Here is a 15,375-nt window from a genome sequence, read left to right as displayed (position 1 = left end):
TGTACTGTGTGGTGACACGTGGGGTCAGTGTTGTACATGTACTGTGTGGTGACACGTGGGATCAGTGCTATACATGTACTGTCTGCTGACACGTGGGATCAGTGTTATACATGTACTGTCTGCTGACACATGGGGTCAGTGTTGTACACGTACTGTGTGGTGACACGGGGGATCAGTGTTATACATGTACTGTCTGCTGACACGTGGGATCGGTGCTATACATGTACTGTCTGCTGACACGTGGGATCAGTGCTATACATGTACTGTCTGCTGACACGTGGGATCAGTGCTATACATGTACTGTCTGCTGACACATGGGATCAGTGCTATACATGTACTGTCTGCTGACACATGGGTTCAGTGCTATACATGTACTGTGTGGTGACACGTGGGATCAGTGCTATACATGTACTGTCTGCTGACACATGGGTTCAGTGCTATACATGTACTGTGTGGTGACACGTGGGGTCAGTGTTGTACATGTACTGTGTGGTGACACGTGGGATCAGTGCTATACATGTACTGTCTGCTGACACGTGGGATCAGTGTTATACATGTACTGTCTGCTGACACGTGGGATCAGTGTTATACATGTACTGTCTGCTGACACATGGGTTCAGTGCTATACATGTACTGTGTGGTGACACGTGGGGTCAGTGTTGTACATGTACTGTGTGGTGACACGTGGGATCAGTGCTATACATGTACTGTCTGCTGACACGTGGGATCAGTGTTATACATGTACTGTCTGCTGACACATGGGGTCAGTGTTGTACACGTACTGTGTGGTGACACGGGGGATCAGTGTTATACATGTACTGTCTGCTGACACGTGGGATCGGTGCTATACATGTACTGTCTGCTGACACGTGGGATCAGTGCTATACATGTACTGTCTGCTGACACGTGGGATCAGTGCTATACATGTACTGTCTGCTGACACATGGGATCAGTGCTATACATGTACTGTCTGCTGACACGTGGGATCAGTGCTATACATGTACTGTCTGCTGACACGTGGGATCAGTGCTATACATGTACTGTCTGCTGACACATGGGATCAGTGCTATACATGTACTGTCTGCTGACACATGGGATCAGTGCTATACATGTACTGTCTGCTGACACGTGGGATCAATGCTATACATGTATTGTCTGCTGACACGTGGGATCAGTGCTATACATGTACTGTCTGCTGACACGTGGGATCAATGCTATACATGTACTGTCTGCTGACACGTGGGATCAGTGCTATACATGTACTGTCTGCTGACACATGGGATCAATGCTATACTATGTACTGTCTGCTGACACGTGGAATCAGTGCTATACATGTACTGTCTGCTGACACATGGGATCAGTGCTATACATGTACTGTCTGCTGACACGTGGGATCAGTGCTATACATGTACTGTCTGCTGACACGTGGGATCAGTGCTATACATGTACTGTCTGCTGACACGTGGGATCAGTGCTATACATGTACTGTCTGCTGACACATGGGATCAATGCTATACATGTACTGTCTGCTGACACATGGGATCAGTGCTATACATGTACTGTCTGCTGACACATGGGATCAGTGCTATACATGTACTGTCTGCTGACACATGGGATCAGTGCTATACATGTACTGTGTGGTGACACGTGGGATCAGTGCTATACATGTACTGTCTGCTGACACGTGGGATCAGTGCTATACATGTACTGTCTGCTGACACGTGGGATCAGTGCTATACATGTACTGTCTGCTGACAATAGGAGCATAATCATATTGTATCTTCACAATGTGTTAGGGCTATACTGGAATTACACTGGAGTTCTATCTATTGCCCCATGCGTGATACTGGAACCAGACATTTACATTACAAGTACTTACATGATAAAATATTGCAGCCAACAAAGTGACAATGAACTATGCCATGGAATGTACATCTACCCTCTTCTATGATCGCGCCAAATCTTGTACTTCTGAAATGACAGCACTTCTTGTAGAATTTCAGTTGGTTGTAAAGCAATATATGTTCGTGTTCACAAATCGGAAAAGCGGGTACATGTAGACTAACTGAACAGGTCCCTTTTGAGCCTAAATTTGCTCACAGAAGTCTGCAGTGTTGAGTACTCCAGTGGTTTCTAGTAGGTTATCAAGATCCCACACCGTGTCGTCTGACATGAACAGATATAATAGACAATCTTACCAAAGTCAGATGTACATATAGCAGCCGATCATTAAACTGACTTGTCAATATAAACACAATCTAAAGCAACACCTACTGTCAGCTGTCGGTCTAACATGTGAGTTTGAAGATTCCACTTTACGACATCATGGTGACGTCTGTGTGGTGACTTTATGGCATGAAAGGGTTAAATATAAATTCCCATAGTGAATGCCTCTTTCTGTATTTTGAGATGTGAGGTCAGCCCTTTCGTCATGAATTTGTTTATCAGTGCTAAGCCATGTGCAGGATCTCTCCCAGCAAAGATGGACTTTGATCAGGTGTTTTCTTCTAGTTTATGGTGACATACCAGTATAGGGACAGGTCCCAATAGTCAGACTGTGAGGTTATAGCTCTAATAGTCAGACTGTGAGGTGATAGCTCTAATAGTCAGACTGTGAGGTGATAGCTCTAATAGCCAGACTGTGAGGTGATAGCTCTAATAGTCAGACTGTGAGGTGATAGCTCTTTTAACAATTTCCCTTTTCCGATATATGTACGTGATGTACAGCATCATATACATTTAGACATGTTTATTATTTTTGTCCAGATCTGACATTGCCGACATCTTCAGCGTTTAAATCTCAAATTTACATGTACATCTGACATTTATACTGGGAGTGAGAACTGAGATTCTAAACATTTATGGAAATAGCTTCAGTGCAATAAATGCTGCTCCTGACGCCACCAGAGCACCGGTCTGAGTGAACCCACACTGCTGGGCTATGTCTGTGTGTCCCTGGAACATAAACAGGCAAACAGTCTACAACATCAGATCATATGACACTGTTAACACAGACATCACTAAATGTTAGTCGCTTTGTATTTATATATACATGTACAGTAAATTACCTACATTTCGTCCGTACGTAAGTTTTACATTTGGCCTGATTCTAAGAGTTCTGTCAATCCTAATATGGCTTTTTGAGGTTTGTTCGGAAGGTACAGTGTATGTTGATATCCTACTGAAAAAAATCCATGTTTCTGCACCAAAAGTAATATTTTATAACATTTATTGGCCTCTAAAAATTACCTTTTTGGGGCTAAAACTACCACTGGTGAAATGTCAGGATTTCCTGCACTGATAAAAGTGTAATTTCACACAGTCTGATATTAGTTTAGTTGTTACATTTTGATACTTCACACCCACATGCCATGACAGTTTGTTTTACAACGCTCCAATCTGAACTGGCGGGATAATGCCATGATATAAATTTAGCCCACAATAACGTTCCTTCATCATGCAACAAGACACGATGTCACTCTAAAAGAAATTCCTCAAAGGCTGCTTATCATGATAGGATATAATCAAAACATAAATAATACATTGAAGGTTTAATATTCCGAATATTGTTCTGGTCATACTTGTGAAAACTGGAACAATTTTTATTGGTATTCAACCTTTAAAGAGACAGGGGCGTAAACATTATACTGCTATTTAAGACACCATCTTGTCATGGGGAATGTTTTCTCCTCCGTCGTATAAATGAAATATTCTTGAGTATGGCGTAAAACACCAATGAAAAAAATAACCCAATGAATACCCAGATGTCCCTGAATGTTCAGATTTATCCGAGGTTTCCCTCAGCCATCAATTCACTCAAGTCAAGCTATATTTAGAATTATGGGTGAAGACTGACTTGAAGACTGACTTTTTTTGTCTGGGTTCACTCCCCTTGTTGTTTAGAGGACGGGAGATGTTCAGTGAACTTCAAATGTCAGACGCCTTATTGTGTTGTAATTATGCAGCCTACCATGTAACTTCAGTCCTGCCGTACAGGTCAATGGGAATTACGAATACCTTTATAACACATTATCGACAGAAAGGAAGATCATATTTTGTTTACTTGACTTAAAATTCGCTTTCAATCTATCATCTTCTTTTCATGTGCGATCCAAGAGCGAACGTTACATTGTGCGAATCTTTGTGCTGCCTCATTTGCATGTTACCCCATCCTTGGACGGTTTAGACCAGTGACAGATTTGCTGTTATAATTCTCTTAACTGACATTTTTCGGAATATATGGGCCATGGAAGTTTAGTTAGGCGTGAAATGCCACTGATTTTTGCATTTAGCTGAACCAACTAAACTTTCGGCAGTATGTCCCTTTAATGTGCAATATCCTCTTTTAAGTTTTGAATTTGCTTTTTATCAGGACTGTCAATAAACTAAGTAAATACAGCCGGGAAACAACATCTTGTTTGAAATTCCATGTTTGACAAATGGAATAATGAAGTGTCAAATTTTCCATGCTTGAAATCTTCACTCATGTACATGTAATGAAAAAAATGCCTAGGCAGAGGACCTGGACACGTACATGTATATAAAGGTACTCACTTCTAAAACATTGAGGCATTCTGCCGTGACTACATCCCACAGACGGACACTCCCGTCATCACTTGCACTGGCCAGAAAACACCCATCCAGGGAGAATGACAAGGCCTGCACCCAGCCTTTGTGGCCTTTCAGAACGTGCAGTAGGCGACCATTACGTGGGTTCCACAAGCAAATCGTTTTGTCCCATGAGCCGGAGGCCTGTAACAGAAAAGTAACAGACACCTCCATTTATTACACATCTAAGTCAAGGGAAGTCACTCTATATGGAAAGTAATTCTAGTTATTCCCCTTGCATACAAAGAGATGTTATACGCTGGGCTTGTATTAAAATTAAGTGAGTCGGGAAAAAATGAAAACACTGATGTGAAATGAATCTTTCCATTGTCTTGCTTTTTCTTGCTTAAAACTGGGAAGAGCAATGCTGTCGACAATTTATCCTTCATGTAATTTCCTGTCGTGCATGAATAATGCAAATAGTGAAATACTCTTTTTGCTAATATCGAACTCTGACTGAAGTTCTACTTGTATGTAGCTTTCGCACAAGCAATTCTACCAATGACACTAACTGACACTAACAATCAGTGAGGAAAATACATGTATACAAGTTGGATACATTTTAACATTTTAATATGTTGTTGAATTTGTTAAATAAGCTTTTCAGCACCTCATCATACTTGTACATGTTTAAATTTGTTAAATTAACTTTTCAGCATCTCATCATACTTGTACACTTGTGAATTTGTTCAATTAGATTTTCAGCACCTCATCATACATGTACACTTGTGAATTTGTTCAATTAGATTTTCAGCACCTCATCATACATGTACACTTGTGAATTTGTTCAATTAGATTTTCAGCACCTCATCATACATGTACACTTGTGAATTTGTTCAATTAGATTTTCAGCACCTCATCATACATGTACACTTGTGAATTTGTTCAATTAGATTTTCAGCACCTCATCATACATGTACACTTGTGAATTTGTTCAATTAACTTTTCAGCACCTCATCATACATGTACACTTGTGAATTTGTTCAATTAACTTTTCAGCACCTCATCATACATGTACACTTGTGAATTTGTTCAATTAGATTTTCAGCACCTCATCATACATGTACACTTGTGAATTTGTTCAATTAACTTTTCAGCACCTCATCATACATGTACACTTGTGAATTTGTTCAATTAGATTTTCAGCACCTCATCATACATGTACACTTGTGAATTTGTTCAATTAACTTTTCAGCACCTCATCATACATGTACACTTGTGAATTTGTTAAATTAGATTTTCAGCACCTCATCATACATGTACACTTGTGAATTTGTTCAATTAGATTTTCAGCACCTCATCATACATGTACACTTGTGAATTTGTTCAATTAGATTTTCAGCACCTCATCATACATGTACACTTGTGAATTTGTTCAATTAACTTTTCAGCACCTCATCATACATGTACACTTGTGAATTTGTTCAATTAACTTTTCAGCACCTCATCATACATGTACACTTGTGAATTTGTTCAATTAGATTTTCAGCACCTCATCATACATGTACACTTGTGAATTTGTTCAATTAACTTTTCAGCACCTCATCATACATGTACACTTGTGAATTTGTTAAATTAGATTTTCAGCACCTCATCATACATGTACACTTGTGAATTTGTTCAATTAACTTTTCAGCACCTCATCATACATGTACACTTGTGAATTTGTTAAATTAGATTTTCAGCACCTCATCATACATGTACACTTGTGAATTTGTTAAATTAGATTTTCAGCAATTCATCATACATGTACACTTGTGAATTTGTTCAATTAGATTTTCAGCACCTCATTATACATGTATGCAACACGCTAAAAGTGGTTCAGCAACAAAAAACAGAAATACATCAACTTTATTTAAAGAAATTGATTACTGCCAGTTTTATGTTCTGATAAACTGAAGAAATTTATTACTAGTATTAACGTGGCCATTGAATACACCATGTTCAGAGACTGTTTTACAAAAATGTTTGAACGCAAACAAGTTTTGAAGCAATTAAGTCTTGCATCTCTTGTCAGTTTGACAAAATGTAGACGTACCAGCATACCGTTCTTGGAGAAGGTGACAGCGTGAATATTGCCCTTATGACAGGACATCACCAAGCTGTCTTCCTCTGAGGGGTCAGGCTGTTTCAGTCCCCACACACGCACAGTGTAATCCCATGAACCTGTGGCCTGCAACAAACAAGGATGTATCCTTTTGGGGGGCCTCCATGGCCGAGAGAGTTAGCACGCCAGCGCCGTGCAACGACCCAGGGGCCTTTCACCAATGCGGCTGATGGGGGCTGCTGTCCAGCTCATGTTGTCTTCCTATTCCGGCCGTACGTGGGAAGGTCTTCCAGCAACCTGCAGATGGCCATGGGTTTCCGCCGGGTTCTGCCTGGTTTCCTCCTACCATAATGCTGGTCACCGTTGTATAAGTGAAATATTCTTGAGTACAACATAAAACATCAATTAAATAAATAAATAAATAAATAAATAAATTTATCCTTTTATCAACTTAAAATTTCATGGTCGGGCCAAAATCTTGTCAGGCCAATTTGAATGAAGACACTACACTTTCAACGAAAATTTTAACTGACTCAAATTATTCATCTATTTCAACATTTTTTGAAAATCTACAAAAAGAACACCCTAATCCACCAAGAGAGAACAACCACTGACAAAGTGATGTAAAGCCACGAAAGATACTCTGGTAAGATAGGACTGCACCAGAACAAGAATCAGACTATTAACCTAGTAAACGTACCTAAAGCCATGTCTCCCTGTGTAAATACATGTGTTTTTTATTGTTAGAATACCAGTTTACATGTAACTGATTCAAACAAAGCACCATTCACATACTGGTACATACATAGTATAGTCAACTAACGCATGGAGTGACATTTGGTTGACTTACCAGCCATTTTCCACATTGGGAGAAGGCAATTGATTGTATCATGCCTGTGTGACCTCTGAACACCCGCACAGCTTCACCTGTCTGAACAATAAACACAAAATAATAAACTTCCTTTCACCTGACAACACAGTGATCTACCTGCTGTGTCTGTCATTTCTTACCTCCAGATTCCACAGGACAGAGGTTCTATCCCAGGAATCAGAACAGAGATATGGGGAGAACACAACCTCTTCTACACTCTTCCTGTCACCTGACAACACAGTGATCTACCTGCTGTCACTGTGATATCTTACCTCCAGATTCCACAGGACAGCGGTTCTATCCCAGGAACCAGAACAGAGATGAAAGGAGTCTGGGGAGAACACAACCACTTCTACAGTCTCCCTGTCACCTGACAACACAGTGACCTACCTGCTGTGTCTGTGATATCTTACCTCCAGATTCCACAGGACAGCGGTTCTATCCCAGGAACCAGAACAGAGATGAGAGGAGTCTGGGGAGAACACAACCACTTCTACACTTTTACTATGACCTGATAACATAGTAAAAGAACATTTAACATTAGCTCAAGACCTGTGAATAGCTCAGTCTGCTTAATTCATATCCCTGAAACACCCTTGCAGAAAAAGTGCTAATATCAACACAGCATTCCAAAAAGCAAAGTTTGTAATACCTCATTTGTTACTGTATGTAGAGTTCTGTTTTCTAGTTTTAATCTTAAAATTACAAAATATTTAGTGCTACAAAACTATTGACATTAATAAAGGGAATAATCAAAAGTCTCTGAATACTATAAACATAATTCTTGTAAAATTTGAAAATGATAACCCACCTGACATTTCATACATGTACATGCAGCTAATATACATTATATCTTAAACAATCCTAGTAGTATTCAAACTTCATCGTGCAATATCCTGAATATGTTTTTGGCACCAATCACATACACGCATCTTTCCATGGATTAGTAGCAATGATATGTGTCCAGGACAAAAGCAGTGATGGTCTAGCGTGTAATGTCCACATGTCTAACATGCCTTACCTTCCAGCCTATGCAGCAGAGAGGCTGAGCGAGTCACCCACACCAGAATGGACTTGTCAAATGACCCACTGGCAATGTATTTACTGTTGGGGGAAATGGCTACAGATCTTACAGCACCTGTGGAGGACATAAACAAAAAGCCATTTAAAAAGCCATACAATGATACAGGGTCAATTTGAGGAAAGAAAAGAGCTTACTGCTACTTGACAAAAAGCTGCTGAATTTGACACCGATTTGATTTGATTACAATTTATTTGTTTGGATATGTGAACAGACACATACAGGTAGATAATGAACAATATTTGACTCATATGAAATATCCATATCCTGATGCTGTTCAGCTCCATGTAACTGCAGAAAATGATTACATTTTTGGTGTATAAAACCGATCGTAGCAGTGAAATAAAACTGATCAATTATGAATAGCAAAGACTAATCCTTTCATGTGAATAAATGAATGCTTTTCACAGATACTTTTCGTAACTTCTTTTTTTGTATAATGCAGGTACATTTCAGTTCATCCTTTTAGTACACTACAATATTTAAGTTATTTATCTTTCGATGAGTAATCCACTAGAGAAGGAGACAGTAGTTTGCAACTGGATATAAGATGCACAATGTTTCTTGTACCATTCATTTAGTTTATGGCATATCCTACATGTAGCTACATGCAGTAGGTGTACAAAAGATACAAAACACATTGCTTAACTTATTCATTCCTGTTTTATTACCTTAAATACTTAACCTAATCTAAAGTTATGTTTCTTTAAGGACTGTTTCAATTAGCTTGTTGCCACATCCAGAGGAAGTGGAATCATAGACGCACAAGTGTGCTGGTGAGGTACAACGTCTAATGGGTGCAAGTGGTGAAATACTTTGTGCTGGTAGTAAACTAATGGCATGCTAGCGGTGACTTAAAAGTGTGCTAGTGGCAAACTACAAATTGTGCGATAGTGGTGAACTACATGTACATGTAGGAAACCAGTGAACTACATGTAAAATTAGTCTTAACTACTGGTGAACTAATGGTGTGCTAGCAATGAATTAACGGTCTGCTAGTGGTGAACTAACAGTGTGCTAGTCACAGTGGTTAACTAACAGTATGCTAGTCACAGTGGTGAACTAATAGTGTGCCAGTGGTGTTAGAGTGGGTCATAAGTTTGTTCCAGGCGCTATAATCACTGTACATGTATGCGATGTACATAAAAAACAGTTCTGAATGGCAATGATCCAGGTCAGAACCCAAAATTATTAATGATCATAGACAGAATAAGACTACACACTTTAGATAGGACTATCTTTTTAGAAAAAAAACACAGGTATGAAGAGTTCTCTCGCCTGTGGGTTATATAGACTCCATACCTGTATGACCTTTCAACTTGCAGATCATCTGTTTAGTTTTAGCATTGAAAATGCGGACTCTCTCATCATCTGAGCCTGTGACCATCATCTCAAAGTCTGGTGAGAAGGCCACACTGTTCACCTACATTTCCATGAACACAGAAAACTCTCCTTTAGTTTTCAGTTAACACCATCGATTATAACCACAACACAATTATGCAAAACTTATTAGTTTATTTTAAGGTTTACATGTACATGTAGGTTTCTAAGGGAAAGTGTCAAGCTTGACTTTTTATTCAAAACTAATTTTAATACATTACGAGAAATGTGAATATATACATATGCTACCATTAATCTAATATGCAAATAAATAGGCAGTGTAAGCAGGATAATATATCCATGCTCTCTGTATGTATATGCATACCTCGTCTTTGTGGCCACCAAATTCCTTCACGTTCCAGTCACAAATTTCCCGAGGCCAGTTAAACATGATGTCTGATGTCAATTTACACACAGGACAGCTGATTATGCCCACAGCAAGCCTGGATCTCTGGCAAATATACAAATGTATATCACAGTAAAATGAAAATAAACAATTAAATTATCTGTGCCAAACATACACATGTAAATACCCTTCATCATGAAGAGTGGAGGAAGTTGGTCAACTGAGTCAATTTCCTTGAAACACAGTAAAAATGCATACAGGTAAATCAGCCTGGGATCTAAGAAGAAGGTCAACTCAAATCATATACATATATATATATATAATAAATATGAGGATTTGATATACACTTGGATATACATGTAAGCATACCTTACAGAGCACTGAACTTCAGGACCAGTGAAAACCCACTTTAAAATAACAAAGTAATATTTTCTCTACTAAGCAGTGTCCAATAACCAGTCTGACTTGATGGGCACTTACCAAAAGCTAACAACCTTGTTAGCTTCAAAGTCACATACCGAACATTTTGTCAGAGTCTATGGTACTGTTTAATGTATCGATCAACATGCAAATTGAGTGAAATGTACAAAGCTAATGTAAACAGACTAATTGAAACTGTGCCAAACTCGGCAGCTCACTCACCACAGAGGTGTGTACAGGAACCTGATATTATCCCAGGGTCCAAAGCTCAGCAGAGAATGTCCTATAACTGACATGATCGTACTGACTAGTGCTACATGAGTGTACCGTCGTGTTAAATGCCATTATGTCTGTAGGCTTGATCATGCACAGTGCTCTCTGACTGTTTCAAACCAAACTCAAATTCATGCACTACATGTTTGTAAACTTGGTCTGTAAACTGAGATATAATACAGTATATCTACATTGTAAGTAAAACTGAACTGTATTATTACATACAAACCATTATGCTATGAACAATCTAGATTAGCAATATTCAAAACTTTCAGAGCGAGCCACTGTTTAGGCAACTGGAGACAAAATACCACTTTTGTTTTCTGTACATTTATAAACAGACAGTATGGCAGAATGGCATATACAGGAACCCATTCAAGATCAAAATTTCCTTCAATTCAGCTTCATGTATCAAAGAAGATATTTTCAATCCTTATTTATTTATTTATCAAACCTCTCAATTCAGCTACATGTATCAAAGAAATATTTTCAATCCTTATTTATTTATTTATCAAACCTCTCAATTCAGAGCCAGACCTAAAGTGCAAGCTAGATCTAAATTTCAACATGCGACCTGATTGGTATAGGGCCCAACAGTCACTGAAAGCTGAAATTTTAACTGTCTGAGCCGATGAGGGCACTGATTTTAACTGTCTGAGCCGATGAGGGCACTGATTTTAACTGTCTGAGCCGATGAGGGCACTGATTTTAACTGTCTGAGCCGATGAGGGCACTGATTTTAACTGTCTGAGCCGATGAGGGCACTGATTTTAACTGTCTGAGCCGATGAGGGCACTGATTTTAACTGTCTGAGCCGATGAGGGCACTGATTTCAACTGTCTGAGCTGATGAGGGCACTGGTAAGAAAGGTAATAAGATCAATATAATAAGGTTACGCAAAGGCTGCACTTACATATTCTTTCCATGTACATATTTATATTATTACGGAGTTAGGTTTTTGATCTTTGGTTTTTAATCTTTCCTCCTTTCTAAAATCCAATTGCAGAACTACAGCACATGAATATGAGTGATCTGCTGAGACATTCATATAACACTTACATGTACATGGTTGGGAACAAATAAATTTTGAAAGAAAAATAATGAAAAACCTTATCAAGGTAATATATGCCTTTGACTCCCCTATGAGGTAACTTTAAAGTCTGTGCCCAAAATATATAGTGTACAAATTAATGGTACTGATAACAAAATGCATGTATGAGTAGAAGAACTTGTAACTGTATTTATAAAGTTCTTAATGAAAATGCATTTAAATTTATTACATTTATAATCTGCAGGTGTGTTTTGGGGAATAAAGATCACAACATTAGAGACAATGCATAAAACATAAGTAAATCAATAAATTGAAATCAGACCAAATTTGTAGAGCACAAACAATTTGTATGTTCCACAGCAATCATCCAAAACACATCACTCAAACAATATATACAGCAAACGCAGATCTCATGCAATATGTACCTGCCAAATGGTAAAGACAGTACTTGGCTGCAAGTGTTAGTAGTCTCAGGACGCTGCCAACTAATTCACTGCAATAAGGCCACACGAAATTACCTCCCTTGGAGTCCCTCTCCTATATAAATGATGCGTTTTTAGGAGGAAGCTGTGGTTAAGTGGGAGGTCTGAAAATGGCTAATGGCAAGTTTTATAGTTAAAGTGGCATAAAGCTTGTTGAAAACCTATATTTCAAGACAGATTTTAATTTTGTAAAGTGATTTGGAAAGAATAAATATTTATGTTTAAAGCTATTCTGAGGAAATTTTAAAAATCCTCCATGAAATACAAGTACACATAGACTAAGGCATACAACGAACTCAAATATGTATATTCTACCTATTAAATCTGAAAAAGATCAACTTCATAATCATTTAACATCTATCACCATTTCTGTGACTCACGGTGGCTGATATGCTCTCCTACATTCTGTTGGCTAGAAAACAACTGTCATGACATAACCTACATCATGTATACGTCACTAGGTTAGGTACCACTTCTTGTAGTTTCACACTTCAAAAACTAAACTTGCGATACATCATATCTGCTATCGTATAGCAAGGGAGGTAATTCACAGGAGGCCTATTTCATGTCGCAGTTTTTCAAACCATACTGCAGGCTCTGGTTTCTTGAAACTTCTTAAGTTATTTTGCTTAAGTAAAAGTGTTTTGCTTAAGCAACATAATACTATACTTAGGAATTGTTAGACTTAAGTTTTGTTGAGAAACACTCTATCCTGGACTTAGGCAAAAAACTCTGACTTAAGCAATTTACTGGACTGAAATCGGGCCCAGACCCTTAAGTGCAGTTATCAGCCACATAAGACTACACACAGTACCATACAGTATCACAGACTACTCTACACTGAGAGTTTTACTAATTATTTCTTTCCAATGTTTTCCGCTTCCAGTCCAGGGGTCAAAATGTATCAAACTTCAGGGGGTTGACTCGAGACCCACCCAATTAAAACTGAGGTCATCCAATTTATTGTAAAGGTGTGAAATGTATTATTCAGGTTCCATTCATATGGTATATGACCAGGCTGAGTGTGACCTCAATCTGAGCTCTCAACTTTTTTTAATAGCCCTGAAAGACTCCAAGTCCTTTTCTTATACTGGCCTAGTGTTGTTGGGGTCTTGGCCCTAGCAGTGTAAATGTCAAACTCAATGAAGGTCAAGGCTGATTGTCTTTGTTATCAAACAAGTCTTATGCAAACAAAAGACACCAACCTGAAGCCTCACAAACCGAACCCCCACCATACGTCCCTACCTCACTTTTGAATAAGCCAGACAGCTGTTTCGACTGGTATATAAACAATCAATCGTGGTTATATTAAAAGAATTGTAACCGTGGGCAGTCACAAACAATTAAGCCCATTTTGTTCATTTTCTGTGTCTGTGTGACATCTGAGACTAAACATGGGCTCGAGGATTGTTTCACAGAAAAAAAATTAGAACTGAGCTCTGTATTGTAATGCCTGTAATGTTAACAGATGCACATAAATGACCACATACTTTCATTTACCATATGATGCGTCCTGAACATGGGCAATTATTCACAACTCGAAAGCGCTATTTCGCTTATAAATTTATTACAGCCACGAAGGCTTCCATGGCAAACACTCCTCGGCCTCTGCCATCATCTTCACCATCTTCGGCCTCTGCCTCCATCTTCCCACGGTTCCACGATGAAGCGAGACAAGATGGCGGCAGTATAAGGAAAGGAGTTGTAGTCTTTCGGGGGCTGCCTTTTTTCACTAGTTCAAAGTCTTAAAATGACTGAATGACAACATTTTGACCCCTGAGTGCCAGGCTAGACATGTGCTTATGAATGGTACCCAATACTGTCCATAACGAAAAAAAGCACGAAGCCTAATTCGATCTAGTCAGACAGGCTACAGTACCATACATTTGGGAAACTGAAGTACAGTTTACTATCAAAGTAAGCATACTCCGTAAACTAAGTCTAACAATACCACAAAATCAGCTAAGTAGATGTATATACAAACTTCACTGTAAACAAGTGCTAACGTTAACGCTAAAATAAAGCCTATGAGCTGTTAGGTCTTACAACACGTATCACATGTACATAGGCCCATATCTACAGTACTTCCTATATTTCGCTTGGTTTTCGTAAGTAATGCGTAACATACAAACTGTTCCCACCTATTTCTCCTGTCTAGCATTCTTCCTGACAAAGATCTCGGCAGCTCTCACACATGTTATCCCCTTTATCCGTCACAAACAAAAACGACCAGCCTGTACCCGTGCCCCCATACGCCATTTGTTTACGGTAGATACGTGGTGGAGGTAAAATGATCAGTGGACTTAAACCAAGGCTGGCTACGGACTATAAAGCGTCCAGTACAGAATTTTCTACATGTGCTATAACGGAGCTCAAAGTTTGATGTTGCTGTAAAGTGAAATCACAATAAATAAATACAATGAATGAAAATAAACCATATTTACCGGTAAATAAAACAGCAAAAATTTGAGTTTGGCCTATGCCCTATAAAGTATAAGGCTACCTGTATATAGTTGTGATACGATTTGGACATTTAAATTCCAGAAAAAGATACTGTGTTCATGCCAACATGCTTTTGTGCAAATTTTCCATGTATTCCACCTCTGTCAAAAAGTTTCTTATTTTGTTCCACAAATTATGAATCATGTTTAACAATAGGCTACTTTTGGATGTTTGCCATTAATAATGTCCCACCATTTGGGGAGGTTTTGGGTAAAGCTGTCTTCAGATTCCAGGAGAGAACCAATTGTAGCAGAAACCATTTATTGAGGACGATTCCGTTCTCGGATGTTATGTTTTTCTTCATGTGAATTCCA

General features: G+C 38.7%; 1 protein-coding gene across 1 annotated transcript; it reads right to left on the bottom strand.

Annotated features, from left to right (window-relative positions):
- Positions 1–2,806: 2,806 nt before the first annotated feature.
- LOC135480319 (WD repeat-containing protein 38-like) lies at positions 2,807–14,802 on the bottom strand. The gene is made up of 9 exons (XM_064760132.1): positions 14,701–14,802; positions 10,313–10,438; positions 9,910–10,030; positions 8,548–8,664; positions 7,940–8,037; positions 7,506–7,586; positions 6,647–6,781; positions 4,555–4,752; positions 2,807–2,955 (listed from the first exon to the last, which is right to left on the bottom strand). Exons 2-9 carry the CDS (start codon positions 10,376–10,378, stop codon positions 2,860–2,862), a joined length of 912 nt encoding a protein of 303 aa, XP_064616202.1. The 5' UTR covers positions 10,379–10,438; positions 14,701–14,802; the 3' UTR covers positions 2,807–2,859.
- Positions 14,803–15,375: the final 573 nt, after the last annotated feature.

This window comes from Liolophura sinensis, chromosome 13 (genome assembly GCF_032854445.1).
Source record: "Liolophura sinensis isolate JHLJ2023 chromosome 13, CUHK_Ljap_v2, whole genome shotgun sequence".
Lineage (NCBI taxonomy): Eukaryota > Metazoa > Mollusca > Polyplacophora > Chitonida > Chitonidae > Liolophura > Liolophura sinensis.
This window is presented reverse-complemented; position numbering and strand designations above follow the sequence as displayed.